The following is a 25,217-nucleotide window of genomic DNA, read 5'->3' as shown; positions in this document are numbered from 1 at the left end:
CTCTCAAACCAATTGCTTCCTTGACCTTTGCATCGCCTGGATTCAATGTTAACTGCAGTTTTTTCCTCTTAATTTCCTCTTCCAATTCTGTTCGTTTTACCCCTTGTTTATGTCTATGTGCTTTATTTATATTTATCAGTACTCCTCTCATATACGCTTTGCTTGCATCCCATACGAATTTCATAGGTGTACCCTTATCCATATTAAAAACAAAGTATTTGGTTAGCAATTTTTTACAGTCATTGATATACTTTTCATATCTAAATAAGTTTTCATTCAATCTCCAAGACCTTCTTGTGTGTACCATCCCTCCCAATTCCATCCAAACTGGGTTATGATCCGAAAGGACCCTAGCCGCAATATTTGTCTTCTTCACCCTAGAAAGCAAATCATTAGTGATTAGTATGAAATCAATCCTAGAAAAGAATTGATGTCTATCAGAAAAGAAGGTAAAATCATATTCCTCTGCATTTCTTTCTCGCCAGATATCTCTCAGTTCAAAGTCATCCATCATGTCAAAAAAGGATTTAGGTAGCTTTGCTCGCATCTTAGTATTTGGGCGAGAAATCTTCTTATCTCTCTTGGTATCTATAACGCCATTCCAGTCACCCAATAGTATACAAGACCTATAATCCCACTGTACTAATTTAGCATGAAGATTTCTATAGAATCCGTCTTGCTGTTGATTAGGAGCATAAATTCTCAAAAGCAATGTCTTTTTCCCTTCTAGGATTAGATCTAACGCGATGTATCTTCCATAGGGATCTGCTTCAATTAATTCAGCTTTCATATCTTTTCTTAAGTATACAACTATACCATTTTTATTTTCCATAGCAGAAGCTATAAAATGTTGACCAAGTCTTGGGTTAATCAGATATTTTTGATTGGTTGATTTAATATGAGTTTCTTGCAAACAAATTATGTCATTCTTAAACTGTTTAAGATAGTGAAATATTTTCTTTCTCTTCTGTGGAGAATTCAATCCATTGACATTCCATGTTAAAATCTTAGTTGTCATCTTTGGTTACCTGAAGCTTTTTTAGAGCCTCCTGCATGGCCTGTTTAACCTTTGGCTTAGCTCCTCCCACTGCTTCTGGACTTGTTGCTGTAGCTCCTTGATCGATGGCAGGTGATTGTTGAGGTTGTTGCCTTTTAGCTTGTTGCTCCATTCGTCTAGTATAATCATACGGCTAGGTCTTTGTTCCATAACACCTTGCGCTTCTAGGAGAGAGAGATGATCCATCTTATCTGGTAGTTGTGTGGTTTGCTGTCTGTCTTGTCCTTCTTGTGATCTTTCTCCGGGTCCAGATGGTGCAGGATGTCCAGCCTTCAAAATATTATAATAAAAATCTCGGGCTTTCCATACGGAGTTGAAACGATATCTTTGCCTATAAAATGTAAGTATAATGCCAAATAGTGCGTCCCATCTGTACTGTATCTGACGGTTTCTAAGTTCTTCAACTAAAAAAGCATAATCTCTCCTGGCTCTTAGCATTTGAGGTGGTATCTCTTTCAAAACAGTCAGGTCTTGACCCCCAATTTGGAGCTTAGTGTTATAAGACTCTTGTAATATCGTGTTTCTGAGCTCTCTTGTAGTGAAATATATAACAATGTCTCGAGGGAGCTGCTTCTGCTTTGCGACCCAAGGGTTAACGCGATAAACTTTATCGATTTGCCAGTCAAACTTAGCCCCCGGTCTTCCCACCAGACTATCAAAAGCTTCTGAAAGAATCTGTTTCAGGTTTTCCTGTTTTTCTTCATGCAACCCCCTTACTCTTAATGCCAGTTCCATTTGCCTGTACTGTATCATAATTTCTTTTTCAGCATTTTCAACTTTTTGTTGCACCACCTCTGTTTTTGATGTCAAGTTTATATTAGCTTCATTAAGATCCTCTAGACTATCTTCAATTCCGGAAACATGTTCTGTCAGTACAGTTACAAGCCCCAGCATATCATCTCTAATTTTAGCAACCCTGGCATCAATTTTATCATACAACTCCTCTTTAAGTTCTTTTATCTCCTCTTTTATCTCCTCTTTTATTTCCTCTTTAAAATCTTTACGTTTGTCTTCCACTTTAATTGTCTGAGTGTTGACAGCCTCATTTAATTCCCTCAAGAAAAATTCTTTTGTTAGCAAATCTCCAGTAGGGGGCATGGAGGGCGGAGGCTGCGACTTTGTGCTAGGTATTGGCGATGTGCTTCTGGGGGCTGAGGGAGGGGGTTTCAAATTAGGATTTGGTTTTGAGGCCATTCCAAGTTTTATCTTCAAGCAATTAGTAAAACTCTACTGGCCCACTGTACAGCTATGGAAAGAGGTACTAAATCTCCCCTTTATTTTGAAATTTATGAGGCTCCGTAGGACTTTGCAAAAGGTTTCAGAAGATAAATATTGTAGCGAAACAGTTCAGCATACTCATCGCCATTTTAAGTGTCTCTATATTAGCAGAGTTAACGGAAGAAAGAAAGTCTTGTAAAAGTGAAACTAATTAGTAAAACTCTGCTGGCCGGCTGTGAGGGAAAGTAATAAATCACTCCTTTCCTTTGAAGTTTTAAAGCTCCGTAGAACTTAACAAGGAGATTAAGAAAATAATCATTGTTACGGAAGAATTCAGCAGGCTCATTGCCATTTTAAATGTCTCTTTAAATAGCTAGATTAACGGAAGATCTTGTAAAAATGAAGCTAGGATTTGAATAAACAATTAAAGTTCTCGCATACGAGTTCAGCTCGTATTAAAATCAAATAGTTCAAGCCTTGTTCTGAGTGGGAGAATGCTTATTTTGTGCTGCAAGGCAGCTGGAGATTCCCAGCATGGATACAGTTCTGCCTTCGGCTGGCCCCCCTCTCTCCGCAGACACAGAAGCTGCAAAGATCAAAAGGCACTTGCACAGCAGAACTAATCTTCTTCCCTTCTTGCCCGAAGAGTAAGATACCTGTCAGAAGTCTGATAAACGATCGTCTAAACAGATAACGCGACCAGGAACTCGGGAGCAGCTATGTTAAGCTGCTTCCATCAGTAAGCCCCGCCCAGGAAGTCAAACCAGCATACAATTGAGAGCACACTGGGTCTAGAGAAAGCGAGCTCAACAATGAACCTTCAGTGTATGCAAGATGCATTAGCAATGATACAAGAAACAATGCTGAAAACACAAGAAACAATTACAAAAACAAAAGAAACAATTACAAAAACACAAGAATCAATTACAAAAAATCACAAAGAAACTAGGAGAAATCATGAAGAAATTAAACTAGAAATGGGAGAAATGAAGAGAGATTAGAATAGATGATACAATAGGGAAAATACAAAGCGAAATAACAAAAAATTGGCAAAAAATTCAAAAAGTAGAAACAAAGGTAGAAAAAACAGAGGAGAGAATAGAGATTGTAGATTAGAAGCTGACTACACTAAACAGACAATTAGGGAAAAAATAGTATTTTTGGAACTTGAAAAAGCTGGCTTCTTTCTCCGCTTTCAAAATATAGTAGAAGAAAAGGAGGAGGATTTAGAGGAAACAATCACAGAGATTGTTGCGAACATATTACAAAAAAACAAACAAGAAACAAGAAGGGACATAGAAGAGGTGTATCAAATCCACACAAATTATGCCAGGAGACACAGGCTCCCACTTTACTAGAAAATCGGTAAGAGATGAAGTATATAGGAAAGTGAGAGAAGAACAAATAACATATAAAGGAAGAGAGATACAAATCCTGAGACAAATCCCGAAAATAGTGAGAGACCAGAGAAGGCAATATGTTCCTTACACAACAACTAATAAAGTACAATGTAATGTTCAGATGACTCACACCAGAGGGAGTGATGATTACCTGGCAGGATAAAAGATATAAAATAGACACAGTTGAGAAAGCACATGAGTTCTTTGAACATCATATCACCGCTGAGGAAGAACAAGAAAGTAAAGAGGAACCAGAGAGTAGAAGTCAAGAAGAACAGTCAGTTGAAAACAGAGGAAGAAAGAGAACAAGAACAAAGAAGAAGACAGGAAAGAGAACAAATAGAACAAGAAGGTAGTAAAATAGGAATAGAGACAAGAAACGCAAGGAAACTAAGGGCGGCATACAAATAACACAATGGAACAAGAAATTAAGTTACTCTCACTAAAACTAAATGGATTAAATTCACTGGAAAAAAGAAGGCAAACTTGACTAGATTACAAAAAATGAATATGGACATAGTATGCCTTCAAGAGGTACATATTAAAAAGCAATATAACAAACTACTAGAATATCCAAAGTTAGGAAAATTATTTGCAACATTAGCACAAAAAAGGAGGAATTGCAATATATATAAAAGAATGGATAAATGCAAAAAAAAATATGCAGATGAAGAGGGGAGGATTTTAATGATAGAAATAGAAACAGAACAAAGAAAAATTCTTCTCACAGCAATATACGCCCCAAATAAAAACCCAAAAGAATTTTATAAGAAGATCCACCAAAAAATAATAGAAATAGAATATGATATATGTCTAATTGGCGACTTCAAAGCTATAACAGATATCAACGATGGCTCACGAAAAAACTAAAAGAGAAAGACGAATCTGAATATTACTCCGTATGGGATTTATTGGCTAAAGGAAACGAGGGGAAAAGCAGGAAAGCAAAAAAGAAAGGAAGAAAGATGAACAAAACAATAGACAACTACAAAACCGGAAAAGGATTAAAAGATTGAAATATGAGATAGACTATAGCAAATAAATATTATACAAAATGATGTAAATGTAGTAAAAACTGTTATACATAGAATATATAGAATATTACATATAGAATGAAAAAAATGTATGAAATAAAGTAAATGCACAAATATATAAAATCAGTTATAAAAGATTTAATATATTATATACTAGCTGTACCCGGCCATGCGTTGCTGTGACCCAGTTTGGGCGTAGTGGGGCGGCGGGTGGGTGCTGCCATTGGTCAGGACTCGGGGCTGCTGGGCCGGGTGAGGCTGGTTGGGGGAGATGGTGCCGGGGCTGTCGACCTCGTGGAAGTTGTTGAGCATCTCCTCGGAGGAGCTGCGCTCGGGCTTCCCCAAGTCGGTGGCTCAGGAGAGTGAGATGTCTAGGATCTCGGAGGAGGAGAAGTCCTTTGTGTGCCGCCTCAAGGGGCACCCAGGGGCTGCCCCAGCCCCACTGCACCTCAGGCTGCCACCGCTGCCACTGCCCCATCAAAACCGCCTTGGGAAGGCCGTAGCTGGCTCGCTGTGAGGTGGGGTGGAAAGTGCGTGCGGCTAGCTCCGCCTCCTCCTCCTCTGGAGCTCCATTGGGCTGGCCTAGGGTAGGCCGGCTTAAGGACGGGGGAAGGCAGCCGAGGGATGGCGTAGGTGGCACCCCGCCGCAGACAGCAAAAGCCCGGTGGGAGGGGAGGGGAGAGAGGGGAGGGAGAGGCCGAAGGGCTTCGGCTCCCCTTCACGGAAATGACCAAAGCTCGTCCGATGAGGGGCGGAAAGGGGAAAGAGTGTGGCCGCAGCCCAGCAAGACATATAAAGGGACCGTCGAGGTGAAGCTAGAGAGAGGCCGAATTGTTCCGAATATACTATACTCACTAAATGAACGCTATGATAAATGACACAGCTCAATTCCAATGCAATGTCACACAAAATAATTAAATCAAAATGAAAATAAATCGAAATCTATGAAAATTCAATATAACAATGCAATTGGAAACATTGAAATGGAATCATGAAATATTTAGTATAGTGTGTGTTGCTTTTACGTCCACCAGATGGCGCTGGAAACATTGAAATGGAATCATGAAATATTTAGTATAGCATGTGTTGCTCTCACGTCCACCAGATGGAGCTGGAAACATTGAAATGGAATTATGAAATATTTAGTATAGCGTGTGTTGCTTTTACATCCATCAGATGACGTTGGAAACATTGAAATGGAATAATGAAATATTTAGTATAGCGTGTGTTCTTTTACGTCCACCAGATGGCATTGGTTTTCAAAAAAGCATTTTTTACAAAAAATAATGTTTTTACCTATCACAGGTGTGACATCTATGTAATATATGTGTATAATATACGCCATTCGAATGCAACATTGTGTCAAAATTTCAAAGCAATCGGTGAAGCACTTTCGGAGATTAGCGATTTTGAACAAACAATCATTACATTTTTATTTATATAGATTATACAAAACAACATAAATGTAGTAAAAACTGCTATACATAGAACATATAGAATATTATATATAGTCATAGTTATAAAAGATGTATTTGTATAGATAAAACAGACATCATAGATAGGTAAAAAATGTAATGTGTTGCAAAGATGTAAAGTTTGTAGAAACAAAATATTTTTTTTTAAAAAAAGCAGCAGTACAAGGTGTGCCCACAAACAATAAGTTAGACTGAATTCACAGAGGAATTGTGATTTTCAGGGAAGTATGGGGCTGAATATACATCTAGATCAGCGATTCTCAACCTGTGGGTCGCGACCCCTTTGGGGGTCGAACAACCTTTTCACAGGGGTCACCGAGGAGCCTCCCACAGAGAGGCTAGTGAGAAGCTGCCCAAAGGGAAGGAGCGGCTCGGGTTCCCCGCGCGGCGGAAGGAGAGGTGCCAGAAGACTGACAGGCTTCCCAGCAGGCGTTTTTCAGCAAGTGTTCCTGCCAGGGAGCTCCTACAGGGCGCACTCCTTCGCCAGGGTTGAGCTGCATCAAAGGGGAAGGCTTGGGCAGTGAGAAGGGTAACGGCTGAGGAGAGGCTGCGGTGGTGGTCGAGTTTCCACCTGACATCGCTTCCCTGCCCCCGGCACAGACCTGGCTCTGCTGAGCTGGCTCTGCTTAGTTCCGCCAGGATCCGAGGGGGAAATTGTTAGCTGCTCATCTCTAGCGCATGCACAAGCAAAATATCCTCCTGGGCCAGGATCAAGGCGGAGGGGACAACACTGCGCAATGAGGTGAGTAACTGGGTACACAGCACAGGGGAGCCACGCTGCGCAGGAGACTCCTCAGCACTAGACTAGGTCGGTGTGAGCTGCTGTCCCCTTCGTGTTGGCTCAGGAAAGAGGGGAATGGGGAGCAGCAGCAGCTGGTTGGGTGCAGGGAGGGAAGAGCTCCAGTTCTCCTGTGCTGCACATGGCTCTCCTTGCGCAGGGCTCTGGAACTCTTCCCTCTCTGCATCCAGAGGTGGCTGCTCCGGCTCTTTCCTGAGCCAACACGAAGGGGACCTGGCACTGAGGAGTCTGGCGCTGAGGAGTCTCCTGTGCAGCGTGGCTCTCCTGCGCAGCACAACTAGCTACTCACTTCTCAGTGGCGGCAGCGGAAGGAGTCACTGTCCCCGCTGCCGTGATCCCGGCCCAGGAAGGTATTTTGCTTGCACATGCAAGAAAGAGATGAAAGAGAAAAGGGGAGAAAGAGAGAGAGATAGAGAGAGAGAGAAATGAAAGAGCTGGAAGGAGGGAATGGGAAAGAGGGAAAATAAAGGCAGACAAATTAGAGAGAGAAGGGCGAGAGGGAGAAAGAAATGAAAGAGCTGAAGGGAGAGAATGAGAGAGAGGGAAAAGAGAGGGGAACAAATCAGGGGGAAAGAAAGGAAGAGAAAAGAAAGAAAAAGAAAGAAAGAAAGACTAACTTTGTCAGACCTATGACGAAAGCAATGGCAAGCTAGATCTCTTGCCAAGAAAACTGCAGTTTGCCAGAAGGCACAAATTGGAAGCAAGTCTGATATTTTTTAAAGAAAATAAAAGAGAAGGCGAAAAAATGCTTCTGAAAATAAGATTATTTATAATTTAGGTAACATATTATATTGTCAAACTCAAAAGAAATCAAAATATATATCCTATTGCTATTAGTACAATCTTGCCAGTTTCTATCAACATAGAGTTCACTATGAATAGATTGCAGAGAAGCAATTTCCTACAATTAATAACTTTATTTTGGATTTGCTATCATGTTCAATGAGAAAGAAAGAAAAAGAAAGAGGCAAAGGAAAGGAAGAAAGAAGAGAAAGGAAGAGGAAAAATAGAGAAAAACAGAAATGAGAGGGAGGGGGAGAGAAGAGAGAGAGACCCTATTCCCACAGAAAACACTGAGCCATGAAACCTGGGTAAGCCTTTCGGGGGGGGGATGTCATGTGACTGGGTGGGAGTGATGTTGAGTTGGCTCTGAGTGTTTTAAGATTGCCTACCCCTGTGCTATACCATGCTTCAAGACAAAATTTCATTTATTTGTAATTAGAAATAAATATTTCACAATATATAATTACATATTGTTTTTGTGATTAATCACTATGCTTTAATTATGTTCAACTTATAGCAATAAAAATACATCCTGCATATCAGATATTTACATTACAGTTCATAACAGTAGCAAAATTAGTTACGTAGTAGCAATGAAAATAATTTTATGGTTGGGGATCACCACAACATGAGGAACTGTATTAAAGGGTTGCGGCATTAGGAAGGTGAGAACCACTGATCTAGATGGAGTGATGGCTCCATTAGAGACGATTTTCAAGGCAGATAAAGTCTGAACTTTTTTGGAGCTTCCTGGACTCCTCTTTGACCAAGTCAGATTGTTCTTTGTCCTCTCTCTCTCTTTAGCTGCTAAACATGCAGAATGCGGATGGTGGCTTTTCAACCTATGAAACTATGCGCGGAGGCTGGTTGCTGGAGTTGTTGAATCCTTCAGAGGTATTTGGTAAGAGTAAAAACTTACATGGCTTCTTTACTTTCTCTAGAAGGCCTTCGGTTCCCTTTCTACACAATTCATGTCAGTCTCTGCTACGGTTTATTCTGTCCAAGGGATGGTTGCCTTTATAGAATAAAGATGGGTTGAATCTACCGCCCTCCCCTCACGTTGCCAGTGCTCAGCAGTTTTCTTGCCTTTTGATGGCTTCACCATGTAAAACATGCCAGAAGTTCACTGGAAGAAAGAAAAGTACCGTATTTTTCTAAGTATAAGATGCTCTGAAGTATAAGATGCACCTAGCTTTTGGGGAGAAAAACAAGGGGAAAAAATCTGCCTCTGCCTCCCAGCAATTTGCCTCCTTGCAACAAACAGCAAACAGTACAGACGATATACACTGTTTGTGGTGTTATATTTCAGACTATACTTCTACAGATGCTGTTAAAATTGATGTGGCTTTCTGGAAGTATACATTATTCTCTGCTATTTTAAAAAAGATACAATAGCATTGGGCCTCTTCAGATCAAGCATTTATTTTAAAAAGGTTCTTCTTTTTGTTAAGTCATCTAGAACAATAATAAAGTAGTCTTTAAAAAATAAGTCTAATAATTTGAACATTCTATAGGCATTTATAGTTGTTGATTTACCTCCTTGCAGCAAACAGCTTGATTAGCACAAGAAAAAAAAATCTGCCTTTGCCTCCCAGCAATTTGCCTCCTGCAGCAAACAGCAAGTTTCACTTTCAATTTCAGTTTAAGCATGACCCTCCCGATCATCAGCTGTTTCAGGCTGCAGGGATTGCCACAGCCTATTGCAGCCTCTGCAAACCCCATTTCCCCCATTTGCTGCAAGGAGGTAAATCGCTTGGAGGCAGAGGCCAAAGGGTGGTGGGTGGTGGGTGGGGCACCACATGGTATATAGTATATTCCGCATCCAACATCCAGATCATTCTGACCTACTTGTTGCTGTGTGGTGTTTAGGTGATATCATGGTTGACTATACATATGTGGAATGTACCTCAGCTGTGATGCAGGCGCTGAAGCATTTCCACAAGTGCTTCCCGGAACACAGAACCCTGGAAATCAGGTAAACAAAGGCGAGTGAGGGTAGAAGGAAAGACTCTTTCAGAGTTTACTTTTATTTTACTTTATTTTATTTTACTGGACCTTCTTTTTGAGAAAGTCTGCTAGAGGACAAAGTGCAGAATCAGGGCAGGGGAGGAAATAGATCATGATTCCTTAAGGGGAGAGAAAATCTTGATAGCTTAGGAAGGAGAGAACAGAGAGTGGAAATGTTGAAATGGTTTCCCATTGTGTTCTCCTTTTTACTTAGAGAGATACTGCAAAAGGGCTTGAGGTATTGTCAGAAAAAGCAGAGAGCTGATGGGTCATGGGAAGGGTGAGTATCTTCTAAATAAATACAGCTTGACAGTTTTAGGGCTGTCTATTCCAGACATTTCTTTGGATTGGAAAATGTGTCATTGCAAATAGGGAAATCCCTGGAATAGATCTTGTTTCACAGATCCTGTTTTCTCACTTGTTGGTTTGCACTCAGTGGCCCTTTGTCATTGTAGCAGAAGGTTACCCACTGTGAACCTGTTTCTGGCAGGCACATCTCCATCTCTTTCTCTCTCTCTCTCTCCGTCTCTCTCTCTCTCTCCCCCTCCCTCCCTCCCTCCCTCCCTCCCTCCCTCTCTCTCTCTCTCTTATTGCTGCAGAGAATGAACAACAGACAGCCCAGTATTTTACCCTCCCTTCCCTTCTGCCCTGAGCAGTCTGCATTGGCTGACTGATTTCTTCTCCTTTTTAGAAGCTGGGGTGTGTGCTTCACTTATGGCACATGGTTCGGATTAGAAGCACATGCTTGTATGCAGCAGACCTACTGTGGCAGGTGAGTCACCTCCTTTCTCCTTTCATTTCTGGTTAGGAGGAAAGATTGGCAGTGGAAGAAACTTCTCATGAGCACTTTAGGATAAAATCTTTTTCCTTGCTCTTCCAATCACTCTTTTGGTTGGCAAGGGTGGCTCTGTATTTCCATCCTTTTGCCTTTCTCCTCCTAGAGCGGCCTGTCAGGCAGTGTCCCGGGCTTGTGAGTTCTTAGTCTCCAAGCAGATGGAGGATGGTGGTTGGGGAGAGGACTTTGAGTCTTGTGAACAACGCAGATATGTCCAGAGCATTGCATCGCAGATCCACAACACCTGTTGGGCTCTCTTGGGACTCATGGCTGCTAGGTAAGAGCTTGCAGGATCCACTGCCTTTGGGGGTTGGTGGCTTCCCACAGAGGGAAGGGAGAAAGAAAGAAGTAAGGGAGGGAGGGAGGGAAAACAGCACAGCAATTTAGGGCTAGAAGATCATATAGTCCAACCCTCTGCTGCAACAGGAAACCTTACATTGTTTGGATTATTTTGGTGTCAGAAAAATTGCCAGAAAGGAGAAGGAGTTTACTAGGACAAGGCTGCCATGCAGAGGAAAGCAGAGATAGTTCTTGACTTATGACTACAATTGAGCCCAAAATTTTGGTTGCTAAGTAAGAGTGTTGTTAAGTGAGCTTCACCACATTTTACCCAAGCCATGACATCTCCTGGTGAGTGACATCAAGTTGGCCACACCCACACAGTCACATGACCGCTAAGCCAAACCCACAAAATAGGCCACACCCACAAAATAGGTAGCAATTTTTTTTGAAACCCACCACTGGTCCACACAACCACTTCCAATATAGGTGCTGTAACTGATTGTGCAAAACAGTATCCTTAGGATGTTTCCCGAAACAGCATTTTCTCCATAGTCTCACACCCACATTCAATTTTCTATCATTTCAAATAAAGTGTGCTGAGTTGTGAATAGAGTCTATCTGAAGACCTATTATATACCACAAGACCCTTCAGCAATGCCCTCAGCCACCTTAAATGTTTGCCATGAATTGGGTAATTAATCACAGGTCTCTGATGGAAATTCTAACAAGAGATTGGACTGGATTTTTGTGCTTGGGGTACTGTAGCACATGGAAAAAGAGCTTTTCTGAACATAGATGTTTTCTCTGCTATCTTTTCTTTCTCTAAATTTAACTGCAAGTTAAGTTCCCTGAATCTGCTTGTAGCAGTTTTATAGGAAGCAAGTGGAGGAGAAGGGGAAGATGGTGATTTCTATCCTGCCTTTATAATGTGCATTCAAGGCAATACACATTATGCTCTGACCTCCTTCTCTTGTCCTCTGTGGGATGAATTAGATTGGGAAAGAGTGACTGGCCCAGAGTCATCTAGCCAGCTTTCATGATTAATGGAGCACTAGAACCTACTAGCTTCTAGTTTCTGTCCAGCCTCTTAATTACTACATCTGATTGGTTCATTTTGCTTTGCAGGTATCCAGATGTTGGAGTTCTGGAAAAGGGAATTAAACTATTGATTGAGAAACAGCTGCCTAATGGGGACTGGCCCCAGGTAAAATGTCTCTTTTTTCAGTTTACCTGTCTTTTGCTTAAAAGCATTGTGCCTCAATTACTTAGCCCTTATAATCGTTCTCCCTGGATTTTTCAGCATCAAAAAAGTTCCTTTTCTGTTGCTCTGTAGGATTTACTGATATGTTTTTACTTATCTTCTGCACGGCCTACCAGCTAAGTGGTATATTCTTTCCCACTCTTAGGCTACTCTTGAGGAACTGCCATGCCAACAGTTTTTAATGCTTAAAAGGCTTAGTTCTCAAAGTCCTCTTCTCAGCTTAGGTCCTTTTATCCGGCGTGCAGAGCCAATAAGCCACACCAGATAGATGGAAAGCAATAAGACTTAAAAAAAAAAAAAAAGATTGCCAAGAAGCAAGTTCCAAAATGGCCACATCCCATTTATGCAGGTTTGAAAATCATACATTGCCATGAACCAGTCAAAGAAACATCACTGTAAACCAATCGTTAAAAGTAACATCATGCACACATTTCAGAAGTAACATAATTCAACAAAACCTACAAGGTTTGTTAAGACTTTTATCTTATCAATAATATTCCTACACTAAAAGAATTCCTGAGAAGGCTTCCTGGGTGGAGCCTGCTGGTGGTGGCAGCAAAAAACAAGCTGCTTCCGAATTCCTGGCTACGTATCTGTTTAGAGGATCTTCCCTCTGACGTCTTATCAGGTTTTCTTATCCTTCAGCAAGAAGGAAAGAAGAATTTGTTTTGCTGGCAAATGCGCTTCCATTTTTGCAGCTTTTGTGCTTGCAGGGAGAGGGGGGCTAGCCCAAAGCAGAATGGCTGTCCATGCTGGGAACTTCAAACTGCCTTGTGCGGGACAAAGTAGGTCTCCCCCACTCAGTTCAAAGTTTTGATTGATTTAATCTTATCACGAGCTGGATCCGTATTACGTAGGCAATAATTGTTTATCAAGAGTTTAGCTTCTTTTCTTTTTCTCCTCCGAAAAACTATTTACTTAGAGGCTTTTAAAATGGCGCCGAGCAGGTTGGTTTCTCCGGTAATAACGAACACTTTTTGTTAACTATTACAAGAATTCAAAACAAAGGAGGATGCTTATCATTTGTTTCACAATCGGCCAGCAGAAGCTTTTTAATTAGTTTCATTTCTACAAGATTTTCACTCCCTCATTAATCTTGCTTATCTGGAAGTTAAATGATGATGAATCTGCTGAACTGTCTTGTTACAATGTTTACTCACTGAAAGTTTTGCCAAGCCTTAAACTTCAAAGTAAAAGGGGAACTCAGCTTCTTTACTTAAAGCTGCATATTCAGGCAACAGAGTTTTATTAATTGCAGGCAGATAAATTTTGAAATGGCTTCAAAACTAAATATTAATTTGAAGTCGTCACCCTCTACTTCCAGGGGCACATCCCCAGTGCCTGGCACAAAGCTGCAGCCTCCGCTTCCTACGCCCCCTGCTGGGGATGTGTTAACGAAAGAATTTTTCCTGAGCAAACTAAGCGAGGCTCTTAATGCACTGACAATTAAAATGGAAAATAAGTTTAGAGATAATAGAGAGGTGATAAAGCAGGAGAGAAAAGAGGAAATAAAAGAAATGAAAGAAGAAATCAAAAGTGAAATAAAAGGACTTAAACAGGAGCTGTATGAGAAAATCGACGCTAAGGTTGTTAAAATTAGAGATGAAATGCTGAGACTTGTAACTGTATTGACAGAACATACTTCTGGAATGGAAGATACTCTAGAGGTTCTTAATGATGCTAATACTAACTTGACATTGAAAACAGAGGTGGTGGAACAAAAAGTGGAAAATGCTGAAAAAGAAATTATTATGATACAGTACCGACAAATGGAGTTTGCATTAAGAGTAAGGGGGCTGCGTGAGGAGAAACAGGAGAACTTGAAACAGATCCTATCGGAAGCTTTTGACCGCCTGATGGGAAGACCAGGGACAATCTTGACTGGCAAATCAACAAAGCTTACCGCGTTAATTCTTGGCTGGCAAAGCAGAAGCAGCTTCCCCGAGACATCGTTATATATTTTACTATAAGAGAGCTTAGAAATATGGTACTGCAAGCATCTTATAACACTAAGCTTCAAATTGGCGGTCAAGACCTGATTGTTTTGAAAGAGATACCACCTCAAATGTTAAGAGCCAGGAGAGACTACGCTTTTTTGGTCGAAGAACTCAGAAATCGTCAGATACAGTATAGATGGGATGCACCATTTGGCATTATATTTACATTTGATAAGCAAAGATATCGCCTCATCTCTGTATGGAAAGCCCGAGATTTTTATTATAATATATTGAAGGCCGGATACCCTGCACCATCTGGACCTGGAGAAAGACCACAAGAAGGACAGGATAGACAGCAAACTACACAACCACCAGATAAGATGGAGCATCTCTCTCTTCTAAAAGTGCAAGGTGTTATGGAACAAAGACCTAGCCGCATGACTACTAGACGAATGGAGAAACAAGCTAAAAAGCAACAGCATCAACAATCACCGGCCATCGAACAAGGAACTACAATAACAAGTCTGGAAGCAGTGGAAGGAGCTAGACCTAAGGTTAAACAGGCCATGCAGGAAGCTCTAAAAATGCTTCAGCCAACCAAAGATGACAACTAAGATTTTAACATGGAATGTCAACGGACTGAATTCTCCACAGAAGACGAAGAAAATATTTCATTATCTCAAACAGTTTAAGAATGATGTGATTTGTTTGCAAGAAACTCATATCAAGTCAACTGATCAAAAATATTTGATTAACTTAAAACTTGGTCAACATTTTGCAGCTTCCGCTATGGAAAAGAAGAATGGTATAGTTGTATACTTAAGAAAAGATATGAAAGCTGAATTAATAGAAGCAGATCCCTTCGGAAGATATATTGCTTTAGACTTAATTCTAGAAGGGAAAAAGACATTACTTTTGGGAATTTATGCTCCCAATCAACAGCAAGATAGATTCTATAGAAATCTTCATGCTAAATTAGTATAGTGGGACTATAGTTCCTGTATACTATTGGGTGACTGGAATGGACTGATAGACACAAAGAGAGATAAGAAGATTTCCCGCCTAAATACTAAGATGCGAGCAAAGTTACCCAAACCTTTCTTTGACATCATGGATGACTTTGAATTGAGAGATATTTGGCGAGAAAGAAATGCAGAGGAATATGACTTCACTTTCTTCTCGGACAGGCATCAATCCCTTTCAAGGATTGATTTTATACTAACCACTAATGATTTGCTTTCTAGGGTCAAGAAGACAAAGATTGCGGCTAGGGTCCTTTCGGACCATAACCCAGTTTGGATGGAGTTGGGAAGGGTAGTGCAGGCAAGAAGGTCTTGGAGATTGAATGAAAACTTATTTAGATATGAAAAGTATATTAATGATTGTAAAAAATTACTATCTGAATATTTTGTTTTGAATATGAATAAGGGTACATCTATGGAATTCGTATGGGATGCAAGCAAAGCATATATGAGAGGAGTGCTGATGAATATAAATAAAACACATAGAAATAAACAAGGGTTAAAACGAACAGAACTGGAAGAGGAAATTAAGAGAAAAGAGTTGGAGTTAACAATGAACCCAGACGATACAAAGGTTAAGGAAGCTATTAACATATTAAAATCTCAATTTGACATGTTGATCTCTGACCAGGTAGCCACTAATTTATTATATGCAAAACACAATACTTTTTGTAATGCAAACAAACCTGGCAGATGGTTAGCTTATCAGATTAGGAAAAAAAGGAAAACTCGAAATATATCTAAACTGATTTACAGAGGGAAGGAGGTGTTTCAACAGGAAGAGATTCAAAAGGCCTTTCGGGAATTTTTTACAGAACTGTATAAAGGGGATAAAATTAATGGTTTAGATATAGACAAATATTTAGATAAAGAGAAAATACCTTCAGTTACAGAAGAGCACAGGCAAAAATTGAATCAACCAATAACCTCGGGGGAAATCTTGCAGGTAATTAAGCAATTAAAGTCAGGGAAAGCATCAGGTACAGATGGCTTGACAGGGGTTTACTATAAAAACTTACAGTTAGAAATGGTAGAACCTCTTAGAGAATTATTTAATATGATTCAAACGGAAGGTAAAGTGCCTCCATCTTGGAAGACAGCGTTTATATCTTTGATACCCAAAGAAGATCAAGATACTACTCAACCTAAAAATTATAGACCTATTTCATTACTGAATGTAGATTATAAAATTTTTACTAAAATATTAGCAAATAAGTTAATGTTGGTTATTCAACAATTGATACACACGGACCAAACATGTTTTCTACAAGGGAGACAGATGAAAAGTAATGTCAGATTAATTATTAATGCATTAGAATATTTGGGAAAGAACAACCAGATCCCTGCTGCGTTTATATTTTTGGATGCTGAGAAGGCCTTTGATCGAGTTAACTGGCAATTTCTGCTGAAGATATTGCAAAAAATGCAGATAGGAGATAATTTTTTACAGTCAATTAAAGCAATATACCAACAGCAAACAGCACAAATTATAGTCAATGGAAGTTTAACAGACTCTTTTCAAATTGGAAAAGGTACAAGACAGGGCTGTCCTTTGTCCCCATTATTGTTTATTATAACTTTGGAAGTACTGTTGAATAAAATACGGGGCTTGGATGGTTTAAAAGGGATCAAGATCAGGCAGCAAGAATATAGAGTCCGTGCTTTTGCGGATGATTTGGTCATAATATTGGAACAATCGCAGGAATCCAGTATGGTCTTAATGAATACGATTAATCAATATGGTCAAGTGTTTGGCTTTAAAATAAATTAGGAAAAACAAAAATATTAGCTATAAATATGAATACTAAACAAAAGGAAGAATTAGGAGTGATGCTAGGATGTGAGGTAGTTAAAAAAGTCAAATATCTTGGAGTTAACATTTTAACTTCAAATGGGAAATTATATAAGCATAATTATGAACCACTTTGGCATAGTATACAGACGGAGATGAAAAAAGGGGAAAAATTGCACTTATCTTTGCTGGGTAGGATAGCGGCAGTGAAAATGAACATTTTACCAAAATTTTTATTTCTTTTCCAAATGTTACCTATACTTAAAAAAGATGCAAATCTTTTAGAATGGCAGAAGGGTATCAACAAATTTGTATGGGCAGGAAAGAAGCCGAGGGTAAAGATGAAAATAATGCAAGATGTACGTGAGAGAGGAGGATTGAAACTACCTAATTTAAAACTATATTATGATGCAGTGGCATTATCTGTAATTAGTGATTGGACTCATTTAACCAATGATAGAATATTGAATATTGAGGGACACGATCTGGTATATGGTTGGCATGCTTATCTGTTATTCAACAAAAAATTGGATAAGAATTTTAAAAGTCATATCTTAAGAAATGCTTTACTGCAGGTCTGGAAAAAATACCAATATAAATTAAATGACAAGATACCCATGTGGGCAATTCCTAGACACGCAATTGAAAATATGAATATAGCACAAAAACAGGATAGAATTATTTACAGACAGCAGCTTCTTACCTCGGAAAGGGGGGTATTACAATTAAAATCCTTAGAGGTATTAAAAGAGGAGAAGGTAGTTCAAACATGGTTCCAGTATGGGCAATTACAGGCTAGGTGGAAAATAGATCAAAAAATTGGTTTTATCCAAGTTGAGGATAATTTGTTTAAACAAATAAGAGATCAAAGCTTAATGCATATAAAGAGGATATATAATGTATTAATACAGATGGATTCGGAAACAGAATTAGTTAAAGATTGTATGATAAAATGGGCTCAAAATATTGAAGAACCAATAATGTTGGAGACATGGGAAAGAATCTGGGTAAGAAATGTGGAATTTACACAAGCTCAAAATCTGAGAGAAAATTTTTACAAGATGTTCTATAGATGGCATTTAGATCCTAAAAAGTTGGCTTCTATGTATCCGAATGTACAGCCTAAATGTTGGAGGTGTGGTTCTCTCGATGCTACATATTATCATATATGGTGGACCTGCCAAAAGGTTAAGGCATTCTGGATAAAAATATGGTGGGTTATGCAAAATATCTTTAAAAGAAGGATAAAGTTTACTCCTCAGTTATTTTTACTAGGTATATGTACTGATTTTACAGTGGTAGAGACTAACCTGATTCTGCACCTAATAACGGCAGCAAGACTGTTGTTGGCGCAATACTGGAAGAAGGAAGACTTGCCTACAATCCAAGAATGGAGATTGAAAGTCACCAACTTAGCCGAGATGGCTAAAATATCGGCATATCTTAAAGATCACTCAAATGAGAGATATAAACGAGACTGGAAAAAATGGATTGACTATATACAAAATAAATACGGGACCAAGAAATTCCAGTTAGCCTATGCTTAAGATCAGAAATGATTTAAATTGTTTAAAGTTAGTTCAGCAAGAAGAAGCTAAGGTCAATGTAGAATGTCATTGATTTCTTTATTTCTTTTTTCTCAATAGATTTTAGACTGTGTTAGTTAAAAATCCATACCGTGTATGGGTTCTGGGAAGTCGGGGGGGGGGAAGGAGGAGGGGGGGTTGGGGGTGGAGGAAGGGGCATACAAAAAAAATTGTACTTCAATGTTTTAATGATTGACGAATGATGAAATATTTGTGTTTTTTAAAAGAAATAAAACCTTTGGAACAAGAAGAATTCCTGAGAACTTGGTACTTTGACCTTGTCCATCATCTTAATGGACAGCCATTCTTGAGCAGGAAGGCAGATGGTCTGGCTTCCATCTATTGCTATTTTCCCTGCCTAACAAAGCAGCTCAGTCAGTGGATAACCACACCATCCCCAAAGCTATTACTATATGCTAAATAATGATTAATATATGAATTAAAATACATTAAAGTGGGTTGTCCCCAAACTCTCATGAAGTTGCTGACATGCTTAAATATGGATGGAAAGCAAAAAGCATCTGCCACTACTGCCTTGTACTTTGCAATAATATCATGAGTTCAGTTTTGATTTATTCTGATACCTTTCTTGGTTAAGTCCATTTCAACAGCAGCAAGTCCCTCCTTTTTGAATTCCTAAATTATCCTCAAAATATGCAGACTTTTTATTCTTTTGATATACAAGGCAAGTCAACTTGTTAGAAGCTTCCCGTATGTGGTCATGTATGTTAGGTGCAGGTGACTCACATGTTTTATTTTCCTTTCCTGCAGGATCTTTTGGGCTATGAAATGCACAGGAAAGATGAGAGGGAAGCTTTACATTTTGTTTCTTGTTTTGCTTACAGGAGAATAATGCAGGTGTATTTAACAAGACTTGTGCTATCAGCTACAGCTCCTATCGAAATGTCTTCCCCGTCTGGACCCTGGGGCGCTTTTCTTCCCTATATCCTGACAGTCCTCTTTCAGGCAAATGCTCAACAAAGGCAATAAGAAACGGGAGGAAAGAACTGGCTGCAGAAATGACCAACAGACATAGTTTAGGATTTGCTGCTTCGTTGTAACAATCTTGAAGTCTGTCTGAGGTTCTTTTTGAGGCAGTCAAAGGGACTCTTTTCCAAGGAACCAGTGAAGAGAGAAGTCAGTGAAAACCTGCTGCTGCCCTGTTGGTTGTTGCTCCTTATAAAGTGTCTCTAAATTCTGCTACATTTGGAAGAAAAAAGCCCTTATCTGGCAAAGACAAACACATCTGAGGAAAAATGTAAATATGGAGTCTTGAAGACTTGTGGAACTTTGTTCTTCTGACTGTTGAAGCTCCCCTCTCTTAAGTAGAAATAAGAGGAAAAACATTAACCACCTTTTTTTGTCCAGTCATTTATATGCCCTACTTGTGCATAACCCTAAGATTTTTTTCTCCTTCTTTCTTTTTTTAATATTTCTTAAGATATCCCTACTTCCTTTTGCTACTTTCTTTCATCAATTTATCTATATTTCATCGCTGTGCACTATTTCTCTCCCCCTTGAAGAATTGGTTTTATTAAGACCCTTATTAAAAAAAATGAATTCTTTTTATATGCTTGTCTTTTGTATATATGATCCAAATTTTCTGACTTTTCATTCATCATAGATTTGCTTTAATAAACAATAATTTTAAAAATGTTTGTAATCTTTGATGTCCTTAATTTTGGTTTTCAAGCTTTCCTCAGTTCTCTGAGGTCATTATCAAAAGGATCATATTTGCATACACATTCAAAATATAATAAACACTTTGTTTGCATAAACAGGATTTATCCAAATAACATTGGCTTTCAGACTAATCCCCAGCCTGACTTAGTGCAAATAGTTGTGTAATTTACCTAGGCTAAAACCCAAGAATTTCTATACTTGTATAGGCTATTTTATATTAGGGAATATAAATAGCATTAGGAAAATATGATCTGGTTCATCCATAGTTTTTATATGTAGTAATAAAAAGTATAGGTTTTAGAAAAATTAAAAGATGACGGGTGATATGATTTTTTTCTTCTTTCCTTAAATATGGATTTCTTTCATTTTTTAAAGGGAATGCTTATTTTTCCTGAGTCATGTGGGGTTCTCCAATAGATCAACATACATGCATGCATACATACCAGGGGTGGGTTTCAGCCGTATGGGCCAGCACGGAAGTTCTATGATTTGTGATTCTCTTCCATTTGCAGAGCTTAAGCCGAAGCAGAGATCCTATAGAATACTGAGAGAAATGAGTGTATGAAAGGTTTCAAGTTAGAGACTTAGCACTATTGAAGTTTTATGTGCACTGAAAAATAATAAACTTTCTTCCCAAGAAAAAGAAAGAAAGAAAGAAAGAAAGAGAAAGAGAGATGAAAGAAAGAAAAAGGGAGAGAGAGACAAAAGGAAGGAAGGAAAGAAAGAAAGAAAAAGAAAGAAAAAAGAAAAAGAAAGAAAAAAGAAAAACAACTTATGACCACAATTGAGGCCAAAATTTTGGTTGCTAAGCAAGAGCATTGTTGAATTGAATTGAATTGAATTGAATTTATTGCATTTATATGCCGCCCTTTTCCCCGAAGGGGACTCAGGGCGGCTCACAATCCAAGTCAGGGAAGGGGGTACAGATAAGGGATAAAAAAGACGAAAAGAACAATACATAATTTAAAAGCACACAACAACCATACCATTTGAGGGAGGGGGCAAAAGCTCTTTAGCCCCAGGCCTGTCGGAACAGCCAGGTTTTAAGGGCTTTGCGGAAGGCCTGGAGGGTGGTGAGGGTTTGAATCTCCACGGGGAGCTCGTTCTAGAGGGTCGGAGCAGCCACAGAGAAGGCTCTCCTCCGGGTAGTCGTCAGTCGGCATTGGCCAGCGGGTGGAATTCGGAGGAGGCCTAATCTGTGGGATCTAATCGGTCTATTGGAGGTAATTGGCAGCAGGCGGTCTCTCAAGTACCCAGGTCCAATACCATGAAGGGCTTTATAAGTGACGACTAGCGCCTTGAAGCGTATCCGAAGACCAATAGGCAGCCAGTGCAGCTTGCGGAGGATAGGTGTTACGTGGGTAAACCGAGGTGCATCCACGATCGCTTGCACGGCTGCATTCTGGACAAGCTGAAGTCTCCGAATGCTCTTCAAGGGCTGCCCCATGTACAGCACGTTGCAGTAGTGAGACTAGGTTACCACCTAATCGGTTGACTTCACCCCAAGATGCTATAAAATCAGATAAGCATGTAAAAATGTAATTGTCTTACCCTTATAATGGGCTTACAAATACAACTTCAGGTAGTCCTTGACTTACGACTAGAATGGACCCGGTCAAGTGACTGCTGCAGTCATTAATCAAATATTGCAGTCATTAAGTAAATCCATTGTCTGCTTATGTCTATGGGATTGGGTAAAGACACAGGGTGAAAATGATGCAATTTATATGCACGATGATCCAACTTTTCATAATAACATCCTGAGGCACCTATTGTCATGTTGACAGCAGTATCTGTCTCCAAACCTGGCAACCTCAAAACCTGTGAACTTCAACTTCCAGTATTCCCCAGCGAGCATGTCCCGCTAAGGAATTCTGGGAGTTGAAGTCCCCAAGTCCCCAAGTTGCAAAGTTTGGAGACCCCTGTGATAGATTCTACTGCAAACCCCATTTTGGCCTACAGCAGTTACTGAGTTGTATAATCCCAGCCCAAGTAAATTTTTTCCACTCCCCAAAAAATCAGCATAAAAAATTACTTTATCATTACTATAATGTTAAAGCATTTGATGGCACTTTTTTTTTACCTACTTAAGTGAGTACTCACTGTTAAGTGAATTTCACCACATTTTCCAAGTTGGCCACGCCCACCTGGTCACATGACTGCCGAGCCACTCCCACAAAACAGGCTACACCTACAGAATAGGTTCTAAAAATTTTTGAAACCCACCACTGATGCATGCATGCATGCCTACATACATACATACATACATACATACATACATACATACATACATACATACATAGCACAGAATAGAATCTGAAGTCTCAGACAGAAAAGTAGTCTTTTAACTTACATTAGGCAATTCAGTTTCTGAATTGGGGAGGGGAACCTGGTTGAAAATAGAAAATAAACAGCATTATGATTAAGCACAGCTGTAGCATTTCTTTGGCATAGTTGCTCACTAGCAGATAATTTACTTTACTTAATTTACTTGAATAAATAATAACAATAAAATCCCTTCTTTGTATTCTGAAAGAACATTCTATTCTATAGTCTTATACAAATACATATTTTTGGAGTTTGAATATTTCACAAAGTTAATGTAGACCAGGGGTGTCAAACTTGATTTCACTGAGGGCCACATCAGGGTTGTGTTTGACCTTGGGGAGGTGGAGGGATGGGGGCGTGGCCAGGGTGGGCATGGTCATCTTGACGTCACTCATGTTGGGGCCACCTGTGGCAGCTCAGGAGGGCCATACGCAGCCTTGCGAGCTCCGTTTTCACTGGCAGAGGCACTGCGGGCCAGGCCTTTGCTGTTTCGAGGGCGGCCCCATGGGCCAGATGTGGGCCCCAGGCCTTGAGTTTGAAATCCCTGATTTAGTCTAACCCTCTGCAATGTACAGGAAAACCAAGTAAAATGTAGTCTTGTGTTTGTTCCCAGACTATATTATTCAGATTATTATTTTCTCATTCACCACTTTGCTCCAACAATCTGCACAAAGGAGAGACAAAGAAAGCAAGACTTTAATTGCTTGCACTTCACTATCTCAAGGATGAACCCAGCACAGAGCACATTCAGCAATAAAGACAGCTACTTACAGAGGAAGGATCACTGGCTTGCTGGTCTTCTGCACCATCTCCTCACCACTTTGCTCCAACAACCTGCACAAAGGAGAGTCACAGAAAGCAAGACTTTAATTGCTTGCACTTACATCTTACATAAGAATAACACAATGAAAGAAATATACTCAAATATTTACTTGTGTTATTGCTTTCCTGGTTGTTGATATTTCCATACTGTTCTTAGGCTTCCAGATTCCTCTGTTGCAGCTTTCCTGGTCTTTACTTGTGGATCATCAGCCGTGTGGTGGTGCGCTCTGAGCCAATCTTTCACTGTAGGAATTGAGTCCCATCTCTCAACAAGCATGCCAACAATACTTATCACCATCCGATAACTTATGTTTGGAACAATTAGGCGTGTTCTTTGTTCTGAACATATGAGGTTCATTTTTGAGAACCCCCTTTCCGTCTCTGCTGAACTAACAGCAATTGTCCTGACTCTCTAGCTTTTCTGATACCATCAGGGATTTTGTACTTGTCTGGATTTTTCAGCACATTTTCCAAAAAATCTCTGTAGGCGTTCAAATTAATTTTGTAATGAAAAATTCTGCCAAATGCAACCAATGCTGCCTCTGCCTCAGCCCATGGAACGACTACATCTTCATTTTTCCAGTAATCTGGCTCCAAATATGTGATAAAGTGTAACTTGTTTGTGGCTGGCAATAAGCTACCTGTTCTTAGATGGTTGCAATCCATCAGACTTTTCTTCAAATTGGTGATGATGCTTGACAGAAGCTTGTTATGAGGAAGGGCAACAAATCGTTGATTTGGAGCTAAATTGATGTTTTTCAAGGCTTGTGTTTTTAGCACTTCAACAAGTTCTGTTTCATATCTGTCCTTTCTCTGTCTAAGCACGTCAAAAGCATTGATTGTTTGCAATACTAACTTTTTGGCCATGATGGCATCTGTTTCTCTCCCCTACAGAGCATTTGATAGAAGAGAAATCTCATTTAGAATATCAATCATGAGGGCCAAATCCTTCAAAAAAATTAGATTTTCAAAACGGGAAGCCGTGCCTGGGAATCTTTCATTGTCCAGAAAAAACTGATGTAGTGCTGGATAAGCACACCACACAGCTATGGTTGCCCTTAAACTACAGGCAGCCTATCTTGGTCCCAAAACTCTGCCAATCTTCACAATTTCTATGCCCAATTGTTCAGAGATTTGGAAAAGGTCATTCTGGCTCTTGCAGGATTTCTGGAAAGTGGTGTGTATTTTATCAAGGAAGCTCTTGAAGTGGTTGATCTGCTTCACTTCTCTTATTGCATCATCCAGCACAAGTTGCAGGCAGTGGTTTAAGCTGTGCCAGATTATGATGTTTGGGAAGTCTTGAGCTATTCTGGCGCTGACTCCAGATTTCCTTCCAAGCATAACATTGGCACCATTGGAGCAGAAAGTGATTAAATTCTTCTGTAGATATTCGGTGGTAAACCCAACTTTATGCAAGCTTCCTACAACTGCAGAATATATGATCTCCGCATCTTGTTTCTCTAATTCCAAAAGCTCAACGAAGACAGTTGCTGGGCATTTTGGATTCTCAACTCTAACAAAAACTATCAGCACTGCTTTCATTGAAAGTGTTGTGGCTTCATCGATTATTAGACACACCTTTTGATTATTTGCAATAATCCTGGAAAACAGAGTGGTCTTGATTTGGTTTGCAATGAATTCAACTATTTTCACTGCAGATCTCTGTGAATGCAAGCCAACTCCCACATCCACTCCAACTGTATTTAGCAAATTTACTTGCGCTTCGATGTCTGAGAATGGATTACATTTTTGCGCCAGATTGTAAACAGTAGAAAATATTGTGCAAGTACTAGATAAATATTTGTCAGTTGACTTATCCACGGATTTGGTTAAAGCTTCCTGCTCCCATTGCTTCCTGCTCTCCACGCAAATAAGGTGTGCTTTTGATTGAAAATG

General features: G+C 39.6%; 1 protein-coding gene across 1 annotated transcript in view; it reads left to right on the top strand.

The window, feature by feature from the left end:
* The window catches only part of LOC148045592 (lanosterol synthase-like), a 47,044-nt gene extending 26,916 nt beyond the window's left edge, over positions 1-20,128 (top strand). The window contains exons 16-22 of the mRNA XM_087716674.1: positions 8,571-8,667; positions 9,636-9,741; positions 9,988-10,053; positions 10,465-10,545; positions 10,715-10,885; positions 12,016-12,094; positions 19,334-20,128. Of these exons, the coding sequence (XP_087572800.1) occupies positions 8,571-8,667; positions 9,636-9,741; positions 9,988-10,053; positions 10,465-10,545; positions 10,715-10,885; positions 12,016-12,094; positions 19,334-19,549 (816 nt within the window). The 3' untranslated portion in view covers positions 19,550-20,128. The remainder of the gene's footprint in view (positions 1-8,570; positions 8,668-9,635; positions 9,742-9,987; positions 10,054-10,464; positions 10,546-10,714; positions 10,886-12,015; positions 12,095-19,333) is intronic.
* The last annotated feature ends 5,089 nt before the right edge of the window (positions 20,129-25,217 follow it).

This window comes from Thamnophis sirtalis, unplaced genomic scaffold, assembly GCF_051295495.1.
Source record: "Thamnophis sirtalis isolate CommonGarterSnake01/CBP01778 unplaced genomic scaffold, rThaSir2_p1.2 scaffold_5, whole genome shotgun sequence".
Classification (NCBI taxonomy): Eukaryota; Metazoa; Chordata; class Lepidosauria; order Squamata; family Natricidae; genus Thamnophis; species Thamnophis sirtalis.
This window is presented reverse-complemented; position numbering and strand designations above follow the sequence as displayed.